Source organism: Plodia interpunctella, chromosome 1, assembly GCF_027563975.2.
Source record: "Plodia interpunctella isolate USDA-ARS_2022_Savannah chromosome 1, ilPloInte3.2, whole genome shotgun sequence".
NCBI lineage: Eukaryota > Metazoa > Arthropoda > Insecta > Lepidoptera > Pyralidae > Plodia > Plodia interpunctella.
The window spans coordinates 1,872,376-1,890,163 of NC_071294.1; the positions used below are offsets into that span (position 1 = coordinate 1,872,376).

A 17,788-nucleotide genomic window follows, 5' to 3' on the forward strand; every position below is an offset into this window, starting at 1 on the left:
GAGAGAACTTCTAAAGGCTCATTTATACAACGAATGTTCAAAAAATTCCCACTTTGGTGGCCTACTAATGGCCATGGGCTATGACCAGTCATTGGTTGGACAGCCACAAAATAATGAGCAATAGCAATCGCTCGCTTGGTGAAATTGCACCTCAGATCTTGAAATAAATGGAGCAAAAAAAAGAACAAACTAAGAGATAAAATTTATTCAACAAGTCACGGAAGTCAGTCCCGAAACTTGAACGGCAATAGCAAACATAGTCTTTACAAACATATCACTTAACAATATAAAAATATAATGAAAAGCTTTGCTTAAACTTACAAGTTAGGCACATCTAAGAAACAAATAGGGTAAACTAGATTTAATTCTATGTACCTCGACGTGCATATCTATTTCTGTTAGTAATAACGTCGAAAGTAGAATTAGATTATTCAGTTCAAAATGTCTAGTGCAGGCAGTAAAAATACCTAATAGACTTGATAAAATCGGCTAGTTCCAACTTCATCCCTCACATAGAGACAAAGGGGAGGGTTTTTTCGCCCGAACGTGCTTTCGATGAAGATGATTCTGTGAACTGTGGACACCCCACTAATTTCTCCCAGGAAATCAAAATTCTACTTTGTTCATCCAGACACTTTCATCCAGGTGAAAAAGTGGAATAAACTATTGGAGACAGCAGACTGATTAATTTCTAATACGCCACATAACTGACTGAGAACAACCGGGTGTCCACAGAATCATCTTCATTAAAAAGCACGTTTCGTCAAATTTTTTTGGTATCTCAAAATCTAGAAAAATATAGATAAGCTTGAATTAAAATAATCGGGAAATTCAGTTCTGCGTGACATAATTATGTTAGGTAAGAACATGGTAATAAAGTTTAAGTAACTTGATACATTTTTTCGGCGAAACGTGCTTCCTTTCGATGGTGATTGTGTGCACTGTGAACACCACGAAAACAACGCGTAGAAGTAGTAAATAGGACTAGACGATTGCTTTCATATACATTGTATTATTTACTGCTTGCTTGTGGACAGTAACTTTTAATCATCTTAATCATTGCAGCAGCAGTGGCTCTTCATTGATTATACATTTTTCACAAAATTCGTAAAGAAAATAATTCGCTCCTTTTGCGGAGTGTCCTTTAATCAGCAACTGTCTTATGCAGCTTTTTTAATATTCCACTGTGACAGAGACCAATAGGAGCATAACATGTTATTTAACAAACTATTTTCTTAAACTAACTTTCAACCGCTTTGACCTTGGCTGTTGGTCCACCATCACTCTGGTCGGCCTTTCGTTTCCTGTTATTCTGTTTTCCTTTGAAATTCCTGCCCTTCTGCTTCGAGAAGTTCTTTTGATTCTTACGTCGTTTCACCATTTCCTCGGCAGTCTTATCCAAGAATTCTCTTTCTTCGTCACCTTCGACCAGTTTGAATGTGACGTCTTTGTCTCCTATCTTCAGTTTTCCGTCTGTCAGTTTCTCAAATACCACTTTGGCTGTGTTTTCCTTTACAAGTCTCACCCAGCCCTCCACATCTCCGACTTTGAAGTCAATGAAGGCGACCTCCGCGCCTGAAATTGAAAAACAATATGTATTTTAAAAAGTTGTCAGCACAGCTGATTACAAGTACAATCAATAAAATCAAACTTTTATGAAAACTTCTTTGCGTATCGACGCTCTTCAACCATTTAAGAAAAAATATCTGAGTTATTAGATAAGGATATTTTTCTCGCAATTATATTCATTAATTATATGTCATGTATTTAAAGAAACAAGATACGGTTTTCTTGTTGACTTTCTACAAATGTTAATTAGACACATCTGTACAAATACATATTCATAACCAAGCAATTTATACTTCATAACTGAACACTAACCAATTTCTGTGAGAGCGTCTTTGACATGTTCCCTTTTCATCTTGTCATCCCCATCTGTTGCGAAATGCAAAATCGTGCCAGACGGAAGTTTCAGCTCCTCTTTCTCTGATTTAGTCTAAAAAAATATTTAAAATTAAGAACATTATTAGACTATTCTCTATGCTGTTTTATCGACATAAATATGGGATACACATTCTTTAATGAACTTAAGAAGTTAACCATTGTGCAGGTTTTTCTCACGACCGGAAACAAGTGGTCTATAAGAACTAATAAATAACTAACTACAAATAAATAAATAACTATATTAGGACAAATCACACGGATTGAGCTAGCCCCAAAGTAAGTTCGAGACTAGTGTTATGGGATACTAACTCAACGATACTATATTTTATAACAAATACATATATAGATAAACATCCAAGACCCGGGCCAATCAGAAAAAGATCATTTTCCATCATGACCCGACCGGGGATAGAACCCGGGACCTCTCGGTTCAGTGGCAAGAACTTACCACTGCGCCATTGAGGTCGTCATACACGAGTCAGATTGGTACACAAACTCAATAGCACGAATTGCATTTGAACCAATAATCTTTCAATCACAGTTGGCCAGTCTCAACCATTGGACCATCACCGCATCACCAATACTACTAATATTATAAACGTGTGTTTATTTTCCTTCTTTCTGAATCGAATTAATATAATTTTATTGTGTGTGTGTGTGAGATATTTGGAAAGGTGGAGTGACATAACATTTTTCTAGCACTAGGGGGTAACACCTAGTGCATCAAAAAATAAGACTTTCTTACCGTGGCCTCCTTTTCCTTCAGTTTTTTCTCTTTCTCCTCTTTCCTATTGTTGTATTCCTCTTGCTTGGAGTTCACATATTCCTCTTGCCATCTGAGGAGCAAATCTGTCTCTCCATACTTCACATCTTTTGTAGCCAAGAACTTTTCTGCCTGTAAATAGTAAGGAATATAACAATACCGCACATACTATTTATTATAGGACTTAATGCCATAAAGCATTCTCTGCATTTCATATGCATTTCATTCTGCATTGCCATATGTAAGTGGCGTTTAGAAAAAAATATATATAGGTGTCTGATTTTTGGCATAGAAATGCAATATATGTCGTATGGTCAACAGTACTTGAGCCTGCATAATTTTGGCTCCTTTTAATGTTGCATAAATAAAGATCCAGAAATATCCAGAATCCAGAATAATCATGACATAGGTCTGATTGTACTTATTTAGTTACAATTAAAATTGTTAAATTGTCTTACCTGTTCCTTAGTCTTAAATGTAACAAAAATGGATCCCTTGAACAATCGCTTCTTAGTCTGTCTGTCAACATATCTCCGCATTATGATGTTTTCCGTTTCTTCGTACTGTTTCAAGAATTTTATCAAGTCGTCCAGAGTGGAGTCCTTGGGGAACCCTTTCGCATAGACTGTGCGGCTAAGGAGATCCTTACGACGTTCTTCATTCATCTCCGGGATTGGCATTTCTGGATGTCTTCGTATCTTTTTGTTATCTTCTGACACCTGTAACAGTGAAAACAAAACCAGTAGACATTTTGAAATGATAGGAATGGCGTGTAGACCAGCTGGAGCAACTAGAATTGGACCCATGGGCGTCGTAAGAGGCGACTAAGGGAAACATAGCCTTAAAGTCTTACCACTAGCAATCTCAAAAAGAGATGTCAGGGAGATGGTTGGTTTTAAACTCAGAGCTTAGTCTTTAAAAATGTAATGTTTGAAATGGTTTTTTTCATGAATCTATGGCTTCACGGCATTTAATCGAAAACGCGCAAAGATGAAAGAGATGATTGAATTTAAATTCTATGAGGTGCTAAGACATAAACTAGAACACTAATCAAACTACATTTAGTTACAGCAACCAAGTGTTGTATAAACTTTTGTTCAACTACCTTGTCATACTTGAACACAAGTTGATGCGCCCACACTTATTACAAAGCAGGCTATACAGAAACTGTTGTATACCCTATCATGTACATAGCAATTAAACAATTCAGTAATTTATCACATCGTTAGAGTCATAGTCACAAATATTATATGACTTGACATTTCAACGGGCCTGCTGTGCTTTGACACAGCTGAGGGATGTGCTCAGATGAGAGGGAGATGACTTTTCAACTTGGATACGGGTAAACCTTATTATTATATTAATAATTCAATTTACCTCCAAGAGACCAGAAGTAGAATTATTTAATGCTTTGGCAATGACGTCAGTGTCGGTAGTGAGTTTGGCGAGGCGGTTGAATCGAGTGAGGATGTCCAGGGGCACCCATCCGTCATCCAGTTTCACTTGCTCACGAAGGAATTTGTCACGTGGGAGGTTCACATCGCCTGTAAAGATAAGGAAATAATTATAATCCAGAAGTCTGTCTGTTATCACAATAGCTACATTTCTGACATGATTTGATGAAATTTTGTAATAGTTGAAGTATGCTTGTTTGCCCACTATATAAAAAAAATGCCACCTGTTCTGGCTTCATTTGATAAAACCTTTAAAAATTACACATTCACTTCAGTGATTTTTGTTTTATATAGTGTAAATGTGTGGTTGTTTTATGTAATTTAAAGTGACCTTTAAATGTTTTGTGTACCTATTGTAATTTAGATTGCCTTTGCACTAAATTTTGCATTAAATTTGTTTTATTTCTGGCATACATACATACATGCAAGTCACATATCAGATATGTTAGAAGTTCTAGTTGAATTTCATGGAAAAGGGATTCCAGAACTTCTAACACTTGCAATTTATTTGCAATTGTAGACACCGAGATACACACTATATTGCCGATTGGCATGATCTTGAGATCTGCCAGATGGTACAAAATTTTGTTAATCCTCACCAAAATAATATTCCACTTGGCGGATGATAGAACTCTCCAACTCTGCATCTGGAACTGTATTCTTTTCATTATTCTGCCCATTCTCTTCCTGGATTTCTTTAGCTTCAGTCATTTTAGTTGGCTCCTTGACAGCAAACACTGACGGTTTTAGCAATTTAAGCACCAATTCAAAAATATATAATTCTGCGACTGATTTATTTCAAGGAAATGAAGCAAAATGCAAAAATAATAGAAACACGTGTTTAAAATTTTCGATGGAATCGAACATGCGGCCGGCGAGCGCGAGCAAGAGACAAAATTCGAGAGGAGAGGGGGAAAAAGAGGGTGGGAAGTTATTGTCAAAAAGGTTCGGAAACTGATTCTAAGATGATTATTTATTTATATTTTTATAACTTGCGTCTGCCTGTATTTTATCTTGCAATTATTTTTTTGGAAATATATACACGATATATTTATATCGTGTAAGTGCATTAAGCATGTGCAAGCTGGTTGTGCGTGCAAAATACAGAAGCTATAAAAATAGTCAACGATATTAAGATACATTTTTGAACGAAATGTCACGATGCGTTCCTTTTGAGCCATTTTTTTTACTACCGCACGCAGTGTTCAAATTATTATACACAACACAAAATTTATTCGTCCAACAAAGTTAAATAAATGAATCAAGATATTTGATGATAATATTGTATTTCCATGGATTTCTTTTTGTTTGACAATAAAGTTCTATGAGTTTGACCATTGGGAAACGTTCCGTATTTATTAATTAGGTATTTGGGTGGGAGAGCGAAAGACAGAAAGAGAGAGACACAAAATAACCTTTATTTGATTTGGGTTTGATATTATGTAAATAACATCAAAAATGGTTTAAATATTTTTATTTGCGATGTATTGATTTGCTTAGCATTTAATTCTACAATTCAGAAAGCATAACCATTTCCAGACCATGGGCGTGAGAGGTTTAACAACGTATGTAAACAAAAACCAAGATGCCTTCTTGCAGCAATTTTTCTTGTACGAAACAAACCTTGTAATCGACGGGAACGGCCTATGTGCCCAGCTCTATCGCTCATTAAATTGTTTTTCTGCATTTGGTGGTGACTACGATAAATTTGCTTCATATGTGAGGAAGTTCTTCAAAAGTATCCGGAAATGTAATGTGTCCTCATATGTCATATTCGATGGTAGCTATGAACCCCGTAAATTAAGAACTGTGTTCGGTAGATTAAGGTCTAAGATTAACGGAGCATCTAGACTAGATCCAGTGACTCAAGGATGTTTACATATCTTTCCACTGCTTCTGAGATATGTGTTCAAAGAAATTTTGAAAGAGTTTGATATCCCATACACCATATGTGAGTTTGAAGCTGATGATGAGATAGCTGCTATGGCCAGGCACCTAAACTGCCCAGTATTAAGCTATGATTCAGATTTCTTCATATACAATGTTATGTATATACCGTTTAATACTTTAGAACATAAACCAATGATCATCGAAGATGATGGAGTTAGTAAATATGCATTGGAATGCAGAATATATAAAGTTGAATTCCTTACAAATAATTTTGGAGGACTCGACGAGGAACTGTTACCACTGATGGCTACGCTGCTTGGTAATGATTATGTAGAAAAGAAGGTCTTCAGAAAATTCTTCTCTCAACTAAAGTTACCAAAGAGCCGAAAATGTAACAATGAACAGCAGAGGAGTATTCATGGTATAATAAAATGGTTGCAGAATGAATCAATAGATTCCGCCATAGCTAAGATATTGGGCAGATTAAAGAACAATGAAAAGAATAAAGTTTTAAAAATAATAAAGCATAGTATTGATGGTTATAAAAATACAAGATGTAGATCTTTGAAATACTTTAATATAAGTGATGTTGATCCTAGATTAGAAACAAATTTTCAGATATCTGAAACATCTATTATTCCTGAAGATGATGATGACAATGTTTCTGATGAAGAAAATACTGATACATCATCAGATTCAAGTGATAATGAAAGTTGTGAAGAGTTTCAGGATCCTGACCTTATAACAGGGATACCAAATTGGTTTGCTGATGGAGTGAGGAACCATACTATTCCACCGGCCTATTTGAACCTCTTTACTCACCATTTGCATTTGTGTTCACCGCAGGCTGAAGATTATCAAGATGAAGACTCATTCATGTGTGTTCTGCCTATCTTAAGATTTGCTTTCGATATCCTTACAGATTTTTCTCATGAAAATTGTGTTTATGTGCGCAGGGAAAATTCTAGTTCATACAAACGAATGTTTTTGGGGAAAGAATATTCAATTCCTAGACTTTTTGATAAATCATTTTCAGATTTGTCTGAAAATGAACTGCAGTCGTATTTTTATAATTTTTTTAACGTTAAGCTTCCAAAATTAGACTTTGACGATGTTAGACTGTTGCCGTCTGATTTTCAATTGTTTATGCTAGCAATTTTGTGGTGGGTGGCACATTGTGATGTCCCAATAGCAAACATTCACAGTTTGTTTATTTGTTATATTATGTTGGATGTGATTGACGAGAAAACTGGCATTATCAGAGGACATAAATATTTTAGTAATAAATATTCAAAGAAAATTGAAGAAATTAAAGTAACTAATAATACTCCATTAAAGACAAATGATGAAGAGTTGTTTCTAAACAAAAATAAGGTACAATATGAGGACAGTTTGGTAGCTGCAAATGTTTTGTTGAAACATTTTGAAATAGCTGATTCTATTAGAAAAAAACCTAAAAGCTATGATGTGAAAAGGATGCATTTGTTTGCTCAATTTCAGTGTTGTTTATTACAAGTAAACTCTTTGAATGACCTTTGTGGACGTCCTATTGAAAGTACAAAGTATCATAAATGTTTTAATGGAACTTTTGCTTATAATATTGCTATGAAATTAGACACTCATTCGGATCCTGGTAATTTCATTCATTCTTATCTCAGTGGTGCTCATACTGTTTTAAAATTTTATAAAAGTGTATGTGTTATTTTTGAAAATATTTCAAAGGAAATGTGTTTGACTACAAGTAAATATACAGGAAAGAAATCTAGAAGGAAAAAGAAGAAGAAGTATGAAGTTGATGATCCTAATTCATTTCTGGTCCAAGGCTTTGAGTCGAATGTTACATTATAGAAGTTATATTTTAAGATTATTTTTACGTTTGGCTTTTTTATAATTCTCGTTTTGCCCATAGTGCGAAAAAATAGCTTGGGATTGTTACAAATAATATAAAAATATCAATAAATAAAATCATTTAATATCAATAATATATTTAATTATTTGTTCTTTTTCACGCGACCATTAGCGTAAGGATTGTTGCTTTTTTTAGCCACAGCGGAATTAATTTTTTCCCCAAAAATGTAAAAGCCCGCAGCGACAGCCGTACTGCTTGCGAAATAAACCACCCTTTGGGGAAGATTTAGCACCTCAAAAATAGGGTAAACCCACATTCCAGTCCGTTCACGTAAAATATGCAGCCAAACAACGTAACTCAAGGTATACGTTACAGTGAGAAAAATGCCGAATTTTCTAGAAGGATAGGTCTTGTTCGTTACAAATAGTTCTATAAACATGAAAATTGCTATTAAAGTGTGCAAAGTATGGTTAAACCACACGGGGAAGATTTTTTCAATGTGTTCTGGGAACACTAAATTCTTGTCTATGGCGTAAATTCCCCAGAATGCAATGGAGACGTATAGTGCTACTGGAAATGCTAAACTGAACATTAAGTCTTTTATGGAGCGAATTAGTGGAGTCTTTTTAGGCGCAAGCGCTGTTGCGTTTGTCCCGAGGATGTCGTTCAGCAAGGAGACGGTGAAATACAGCGTTTGTAGAATCTGTAAAAGATAATGAGATGTTAATTGGAAGAGCTCAATCAATAGCTAAGTAGGTGTATGTGTGCTTATGGTAGGTACCTGCTAAACCCTGGCAGATCGATAAGTGGTCGTCATCATTTTTAACACCCGACGTATACAGATTGGTGTCATATGTTTGCCGGGTATGTAAATTTGTGTGTATAATGGTATGGTATGGTGGTAACTAGGTACCAAACGAATGAACAGATTTTAACCTAAATTTCTGTTCGAAATAAAGAAAAAGAGAAAATCTTTATTCGGCTAAACAAAACACATTTACCTAGGTAGGTACTTATTATGAATTAATGTGACCAAATAAAGTTTTTCTTATAGGTAGACATGATTTGGTTTTTTTAATTTTTGTTATAATAGTCTACTTATCTATCTGACTTCGCACAGTTCTGCTTGAGTCGACATGTTAATATGGCCCGAATATCATTTTATCTCGAGTTCGTCCGTGTGGAAATTTTGTCAAAAGTTTGCGGGATAAAGCTGCTAATGTAGATCGTGTGAAACCAGCCGGCGGAACAGAATTAGGATAAGCGGCCATGTTGCTACGTCACTACTAGGTATAATATTTTTAAATCAACGCATAGGTAAACAAGTACGTAGGTACTTGTTTACCTATGGCGGAGCGCAAGATTAAAAAAATTAGAAGTGTTTATATGATTTAAATCTAATCGTGTAATTTTTTTATTCTACCGGGCAGGCAAACAGACTTGCGGCCCACCAGATGGTAAGTGGTCACCACAGCCTATCAACGCCTGCAACACGAGAGGTGTCACATGCTCGTTGCCTACTTTGTGGCATAGGATCTGTTAGCCACAGCACCCTACAGTACACTGTCTCTCTCGCCCTTCAAACCGGAACACAACAATGCAAGCACTGTTGTTTGGCGGCAGAAATAGAGTCAGCTACCCATGCTGATGACCTTTATATGAAGCTGTACCATTAGGTGATACAATAATAATGTAAAATATAGGTACTGCAGACCCTTCGAAGTTGTGGTAAAATGGTCAAAACTGTTAAGGCCTGTGATCGGCAGGTTCGAATCTTACTGGTGCCACATGAGCTTGTATACCAATCTGACTGATGTACTTACAATCCCCGTCCTCATCCACATAAGTTGAACCAAAATGGCGGCCGTCAGCGCAGGTTTAGAGATGAAAGTATTAGGAAGGGTTTTTAATGGTTATTACCTATATATGAAAAATAAACGATTATTTTGAACTTCGCGGGTAACCACGAAAAACCCGTAAATAACAAGTGACGGAAAACATGAATTTTGCAGACACCTGCACGAAATAGATGACTACATCTATTTCGTTTACTAATATGTATGCGGCCACTAGCGGTGCTGGTACCTAGGTAGGTAGTAATGTCAGATGCCTTTAGGTGACTTGAATAAAATCTGACACTAGCGTCAGCAATAAACTAAACAAGGAAAGTAACCTACATAAGAATATCTTATTTTCATGAATATTTACATGTTTAGGTACTTAGATACATAATTTTTTTTTGTAAGGAAATTTCTGCAATAGCTTTGAAAAGTTTGTCTGAATAAGCGATAAACTCTGAAAGAGTTCAAGTTCGATTGACGTCACATCGCAAGTTGAGCCGAAGTAAAATAGGGCAGGAACAGACAGACTTTGAAACTATATAATATTTTCCAGTACCACTCCACTAACACGGTGGCCTGAACATTTAATGTACCTACCTACATATTACCCAAGAACTTAAAAATACTTTTTACTTAAATGATCAAGTAGATATGTTCTTAAAGGATTGATCAAGAATAGAGGTTAGGTGATATTTTTTTATATTCTTAACTCTTTATAGCTTCTATATATATGGTAGCGTGCAAAAACCTATTTGACCATATAGAACAAAATGAGTAAAATATTTTCATGACTCATGCGAACAGAAATGCTTTGATTAGGCACTAAAGTCTTTTGTATTTTTTTTTGATCTATGGTATTTTTATGATTTTTTTTTAACTAAGTCATATTTTAGAGTATGGGAACTTTTACAAATGAAATACTTACAAAACACCACATCGTCAGGAACATGAGCCGTCCTTTCAAAGTCATTCTTGAATATCCTTCTGCGGGGAATGGGAAATCCAAATAATTCTGGTCATACCACAGTGAAAATACATTTAAAGCTACAACTGACAAGTGAAATACTGGCCGCAACATGTTTGATAAAAAAAAACTAAAAAATATTTTGAAACAAGAATATAGATGTCAGTCTTCTACAAAACGCGCGTGGCGACTGTTCGATATTCGATTTGTATCTGTTTTCTTAGTGGGTACATAGAATAATGTTATCGCCGTGATTTATGAATTTGTGCATCTGATTATTTTATGTTACATTATTTTATTATTACTGAACCAAAACAATTTGGTATCTATTTCTTTATCACATGGATATACCTACGTATAACTATAGAAACTTAATTCCGAGTGTCGCTTGGTCATAGATCTAAGTTATTCCACCAAAATAAATAAATAATTGATTGTCATCGTAGCAAGACTATTTTATTTTTCAGTATATAGAATTTTTATTTCACTTTCAAGAAACTGACGGAATTGACGGGATTATTACAGATATTCTTCCGGGTTAATAAAAATGAATAAAAACTATAAAATCTTAACCATACTTTATTTGATTTTTTTCGTGTGACCGTTAGCATACGGCACAGATCTTTGTTCAGCCAACGCACCATGCAATTTTTCACCAAAAATATAATAGCCCACTTGAAATGCAGCACTGACCGCAAAATATCCTATTCTTTGTGGAATATTGAATACTTCAAACATGGGATATGGCCATAACCCATTCCGCGCATGCACAATATGCATCCAAATTGTGTACACAGATGCAAAAGTTATCATGAGCGAGATTCCGAAGCTTCTCGAAGGATACGTCCTATTTGTTATAAATATTTCAATCAAAACAAACACGGCTACAAAAGTGTGTAGCATGTGGTTCAGCCAGACTGGGAATTTCATTTCTATGTAATCTGGGAAAACTGATTCCTTATCTATGTAGTATATAGCCCAGAAAAAGGTGGACACATATAAGGCCATGGGAAACGCTAGACTGAATAGGTTATCTTTAATAGTGCGGATCAGAGGAGTCTTGTTCGGCGCCGGTGCGTTGGTTCCACTGATGTCATTGAGGAACGAGACTGAGAAGTACAGCGTTTGGAGAATCTGCAAGAAGAGGAAAATGTGGTGAGGATGATACACGACATGAGAACGTTCAACGGCAATGATTTCAGTCGGCCTACTCCGATTTTACTGCTCGTATTTTGTACAATAAAGATAGTAAGTAGTATGTTTTTATAGCTATATATACAGAGCAGAGAAAGTGGTCCACAAAACCATTAAACAATAACAATGGTTGCTAAGCCCTATATTTGAAGCGTACTAGACTTTACGTACCTTACGTCAAAAAAGACACAGACTGCAGAAAAATTAAGAATAAAAACTAAGTATGAAAGAAAGTAATTTGTCCAACTTAACATTACTTGTGCTAAGTCGTTTGTATCAAAGTTAATCAATGAAAAATATTTTTTTAACTTGTAATAATAGTCTAATTAATTGGGCACTTTCTGACTGAAAACTAATACTTACGAAGCACCATATAGTCAGGAACACTTGACGTGCTTTGAATGGCATACTGGCATACATCTCGTTCGGAAATGGCAAGTCCAAATATGTCTGGTCGTACCACACTGAAAACACGTTCAACAATACGACCGACAAATGAAATGCTGGACGAAACATTTTTACGAAAAAATAAATTAAAAAAAAAAACAAAAAAAAAAATAATATGTCAGTCTTCTTCTAAATCCGCAAAGCAACTGTTTCGTCTAGCTGTAGTAGCTGTGTCATTTTATAAGAGCAGAGACCGACTGAAAGATAAAGGATATCTGATATTTTTCATTCATCAATATTATTGCTAAGAACTGATATGTGAGTTACATTCGTTTACAACTTGTGGAGTTTGTACTATAGGTACGAACTTTGGACTTAAATGAGGATTATTTTTATTTGGTTTACGATTTCTTTCTATTTTGACGTAATAAGTGCGGTGAACGGTATTATTTTTTACTGATTGCAATGTAGTGATAATAAGAATGTGATTATCTGTTTAGACTTCGGACTTTGGATAGAACTGTAGGTGCAATGTTTAAATGAGTAGTTATATAATATTATGCAAGCGAGATAGCACTTAGCTATTGAATCTAATGTTTATTAATCTTGTCTACTATCATTTAGTCCACCCATATCGTGAATGGATAAAGTTATTAATTTTTTTTTAATCTCTAACTTTATCAAACACAAATTGCAATAGGAGATATTTTATTTATGAGACGCATACATGTATCTCATAAATAAAATATCGAGGCGATGTGCCCATAATGCTGGCAGCGTTTCTCCGCTGAATTGCCAGAATTTAGCATAGACAGCTTCCGCTCTTGGATCTCTAGTTGACTCGATGAGACGCGCTGTTTACGTCAAAGATTTCTTTGCTTCAAACCAATGTGAAGGGTACAAAATTTTACACAGGTCATCCAGACACGCGTATTTTATTTTGCACAGGCAGCTGTCCCACCACGTGAGATGGAAGACAAATGCGAGGGTGCTAAACTATCCACTCATATCATACAAGACACTTGCCGAACTTCTCCGGCAATAAATGGTAGACCATATGGGCGTTTGCCGTTTGCGGATGATTCTGTTTGGTTCCAAAATTACGCGTAATGCCTATTATCCTATAACCTACATTAAATTAAAATTACTTTCAATCAAATATTAGGTACCTAACCGCGAGATTACCTATATTACGTCTTTGGAGAAAAGGCTGCGGTGAAGTTTGTTGCGCCGCTTCTTTTTTAGCTGCGCTTTGGAAGTAGGCGGTAGACTTAGTTTTTTGACGTCAATAAGTGATGTATATCATCCTAAATTGAATGAAGAATTTTGAATTTTAATTTGATTGTTTGGAATTTTTATTAAAATGAAGTCGTAGCTCCATGTGGGAGATTGGCTTAAATTTAAAAATAAATATACTTACAGGTAATCTTAATCATAGACTTTTCTTTGAAAAAAAGTAATTATTTGATAAAAACAAAAATTTACTCTCTATACGACGCAGGTGGATTACTTCACCAGACAGACTAACATCAATTAGTTTATTTATTTATTTATTTCTCAGGAAAACTTACAGCTATTGAACAAGTTAATAAGCACTACAAACCCATTTACAAGTTTTCACTGTAAAATTTCATAATTACATGTTCCAGACACAAACAAAAAACATAATTTCTTTGTTGTTAAAGATCAAATTCACGTAGTCCGTAATAAAAATCAGGTAGGTACTGCAAACTACTTAATTAATGATTTTCACAATCGAAAAACGGCCACAACCACAACACTCCTTACGTTGAGTCACTGGTCACAAATACGTCAAGGGTAGTCGTTTAATAGTCGTTTAAATTGTCTACTCGCTCTACAGATAAAAGGGTTACTACTATAGTTATTGTGACATTGAGGAACAATATAATGGATAGAAATTTCTTAACCGACTGTAGGGAACATTAAAAGTAATTTCATTAAACAAAGGGGAACAATAAATTTTATAATTTAATATTTTGTTTTGCTTAGATAATTTTACTAAAGAACATTAGTTTGTAAAGCATCAATGCAGTTGAGAAAGCCACTTCCTTCTACACAAGAGATGAGGTCAAGGACAGGTCATTAAGAGTCGAAAAGTTTGTCTGGTTGGCTGCATCAATCAAGCAGTTCCTGCAACTCTTTCTCATTAGCGCGTTATCCTGGTCCCACCAGCCGTTGAGCATTCGGAGCCCAGGGTCAAGCAGTTCCTAAAACATAGCGCCAAATTTTTTTCCGCAACAATAGACCCAGTTTTTAATAAAATTATTTAGGAGAAGTCCGTAAGTAGGTATATCAGCTCGACTCGCAACAGTCACTCAACCCAGAGACTCGACCCGGAGGCAATGATAGCCCCGGATCAGACGCTGGGGTCACGGCCCCCGAATATTGGCTGATAGCGTTCCGGATCTGATGGGCGTGTAACCACAGAGCTATTAACGTATGTAACTGGCAAAAGTAATAATCACCATCATCATATCGAGTGTGTTATCGCTAACACTGGTGTCAGATTTTATTCAAGTCGCCTAAAGGCATCTGACATGACTTTTACGACTTTTTGCCGCCATCTAGTGGCAGGTAGTCGCATACACACTAGTGAACTAAACTGTCCACCAGTGTGCAGGTTTCCTCACGTTTTCCTTCAGATTCAGAGTCAGATTGGTATACAAACTCATGTGGCACGAGTAGGATTTGATCCTGGGACCTTTCGGTTCACAGGCGGGCGTCTTAAGCATTACACTACCACCGCTTCAGTTTAATTACCTAGATATTATTGTTGTCCAACGGGAGGACCACAATTAGTCAAGTCACAAAACTCGACTGTGGATGTTGTTATAGGCAATTGTTAGGCAACTAAAGCATTCTGAAGAACAGGTATGTAACCTGTTGTACAATCAAAGCCGATTCTTCAAAATTATAAGGTTACTAGCTTTTGCCTGTGGCTGCGCCCTAGTAATTTTTTCCGCGATGAAAATGAATGAAATGCGGCTATATGTATGCAAAATTTCAAGAAGATCGGTTGAATAGATAGAGCGTGAAGAGGTAACAAGTAAACTGACATTCGCATTTATAATATTAGTTAAAATTTTCTTCGCTGAATTCGCGGGCTTCGCTCCATCAGAGCCCCGAATGCAACCTTGAAAGAGAGAGCTTTGTTTAATTTAGTTCATTTCTAAGAGTTAAATAGTTTTAAAGCGACTATATCCTGTCTATTCATCTGTGTCTGTGTTTACATATTGAGTGTACTTGCAATGTAAACCTTATGCGTATAAATATTAAACACTTTATTTAATAACAAAAATAATTATCTTTTAAGTTTATTCTACCCAGACAATGTTTACATCTTATGATAATAATATCTTTTTAATTTACATGATCACCACTTTTTTATTAAAAAAAAAAATCGCGTTAATAAAAATAGTGTTGATAATAAAATAACATCCATCGACTGTATAGTCTAGACATTTAAATCATCGATATATTGCACTTAAAATATATGTAAGTCTGTGATTGATAAGTTAAAATTGCATTCTCTCTCTTTTGTTCCCGTGTTCAATTAGTTATTTAGTTATTATCAAGTTTAACTTTATATTTATTTTGTTATTTGCGGTTTTTTAATAGTAATGGAAAGTCTGCGGTCATGTGTGGCACGGCTTATCTATAATCACCACGGGCTGTAAGCCGCGCGCGTCCTCGCTTAGCACAGCTCACTAGGTTGGCCACGTTTGGACATTACAAATAAATTAAAAAAATCGAAAATGTTTATTTATCTCCACAATCTTTCTAGAACAGTGTTCAGTATTCATGATAATACTTGTATTTATTATATTTAATAATTAATAGAAGTATTATACTTATATTAATTATATTTAATAATTAATACAAGTATTATCATGAATACAAAAATAAGATTGTGAAAGACTGGTGTTTGAACTAAGCAGAGCCTGTATCTCAGAAGAGCAGCCTCTCTCCACTAGGAATAGGATAACTAACCCTTGTCTACAAATTAACCATTTTTATTATTATGAATTAAATCTCACGAGACATCACGGGAATTATTACATTACTTTAAGAATCTGTAGATATTCCAAACTTCAGCTCTTTCTTATTCTTAGAGCCCATTGTGCTCCGTTGTTTTGACGTCGTCGTCGTCGACGTCGTCGACAGACAACGGGGAAATTGTATGGAGATTCGACGTACGTCGACATACGTTAATGTGCATATGGGAAACAAAGGAGCAACGGAGCGGCACGATATACCGTAGCAACGGCTTAGTATTGAGAGAATATTGTAAAAAAATGTATAGTGTTAAAAAAAATCCCATACCATTTGCTTGGTAGAGCTACGCATAGAGGATTTTGTCTTTTGTCCGGGTTTTTAACGACCAGTCTACTCACCCTATTGAACTGGCAGTTAAGCTCCGGCTAAGAAAATAAAGTATAAAAATTCTCTATTAAGTTGTTAACTGGTGACATTATTGGCAAAATATCTATCAGGATTTGGCGGGTGTTAATAGTTTACCATTTAATAATGTAGACGCTTGTCTACGCCAGTACACCACAACACTGGCACGTCCCGTCCGCGACCCCTCGCACAGCGGCCAATGGCTATCGAACACGACAATTTAAATTTGATTCCTGCGCGCGCACTACAAATCTAGTTTTTTTGGTTTTTGCATTCCTCTCATTCGATTTCTGTTTCCAATCTATAGTTATCTATTTTTTAGCTCAAAAGTATTTTATTTTAACTACCTATTAGTTCCGTAACGAACAACGTGTGACGTGAACGGTAGGATGTTTAATGTGTAGGACCATATGGTTTGTATGAACATAAAAAAATAGTTTTACGGCTTTCAAAAACTTGATTTGCTAATATTAGAGATTTGAAAGTTGTTTAACAGCGTTTCAATCACTAATTAAAGATACACGGGTATAATAATGACTGCAATAATAAGACGCTCTTAATCCCAAAATTTCTACATACACAAAATTTATAGATTGCATAAATTTCTATATATATATTATCAAAACTTTATTGACATGAAGACAAATTGAAGCCCATTTTTATATAGAAACAAAATATTTTTGTATATAAATCATTCATTCACTCATTCATTCAACTAGGTTGCATTGAGTTGCGTCATTGTTTACATTTGATCTGTTTCTGACCTTTTATTTTTATCAGCACCACAGTTATCTTAATTATATCGCATTTCAATTGCATATAAAAATTTCAGCGACGGAATAAACTTCGAAATGTACAAATGGTAACTAAATAGGTAAAACAGTTATTTGTAAAGAAAATCTCATCAAAAACATGCTGTAAAAAACCCATGTCTCGCAGCTCAGTAATTCTACCGTAAAAACTTGTGAGATCCATGTTACCAAGTCGATTAATTTATTTAGTCCCTTCTAAAGGGACCTTCTGTCTTAAGTTATTAAGTAAGTTATTACCATATCAATATTTAAATTTTTTTGGGTTTTA

The 17,788-nt window shown here is 35.2% G+C and overlaps 4 protein-coding genes across 4 annotated transcripts; 1 reads left to right on the forward strand and 3 right to left on the reverse strand.

Moving 5' to 3' along the window:
• Positions 1 to 190: 190 nt before the first annotated feature.
• Positions 191 to 5,059, reverse strand: La (La autoantigen-like). Its single transcript, XM_053755993.2, has 6 exons — positions 4,761 to 5,059; positions 4,085 to 4,251; positions 3,166 to 3,426; positions 2,690 to 2,839; positions 1,882 to 1,996; positions 191 to 1,575 (listed from the first exon to the last, which is right to left on the reverse strand). Exons 1-6 carry the CDS (start codon positions 4,870 to 4,872, stop codon positions 1,241 to 1,243), a joined length of 1,140 nt encoding a protein of 379 aa, XP_053611968.1. The 5' UTR covers positions 4,873 to 5,059; the 3' UTR covers positions 191 to 1,240.
• Positions 5,060 to 5,410: 351 nt separating this feature from the next.
• On the forward strand, positions 5,411 to 8,603 carry ast (asteroid). Its single transcript, XM_053754991.2, has one exon. The coding sequence runs from the start codon at positions 5,704 to 5,706 to the stop codon at positions 7,897 to 7,899; it is 2,196 nt and encodes a 731-aa protein (XP_053610966.1). The 5' UTR covers positions 5,411 to 5,703; the 3' UTR covers positions 7,900 to 8,603.
• LOC128676179 (androgen-dependent TFPI-regulating protein-like) lies at positions 8,004 to 10,923 on the reverse strand. Its single transcript, XM_053756208.2, has 2 exons — positions 10,667 to 10,923; positions 8,004 to 8,603 (listed from the first exon to the last, which is right to left on the reverse strand). Exons 1-2 carry the CDS (start codon positions 10,817 to 10,819, stop codon positions 8,043 to 8,045), a joined length of 714 nt encoding a protein of 237 aa, XP_053612183.1. The 5' UTR covers positions 10,820 to 10,923; the 3' UTR covers positions 8,004 to 8,042.
• Positions 10,924 to 11,268: 345 nt separating this feature from the next.
• LOC128676265 (androgen-induced gene 1 protein-like) lies at positions 11,269 to 12,505 on the reverse strand. Its single transcript, XM_053756323.2, has 2 exons — positions 12,263 to 12,505; positions 11,269 to 11,839 (listed from the first exon to the last, which is right to left on the reverse strand). The coding sequence occupies exons 1-2, from the start codon at positions 12,413 to 12,415 to the stop codon at positions 11,285 to 11,287; spliced, it is 708 nt and encodes a 235-aa protein (XP_053612298.1). The 5' UTR covers positions 12,416 to 12,505; the 3' UTR covers positions 11,269 to 11,284.
• Positions 12,506 to 17,788: the final 5,283 nt, after the last annotated feature.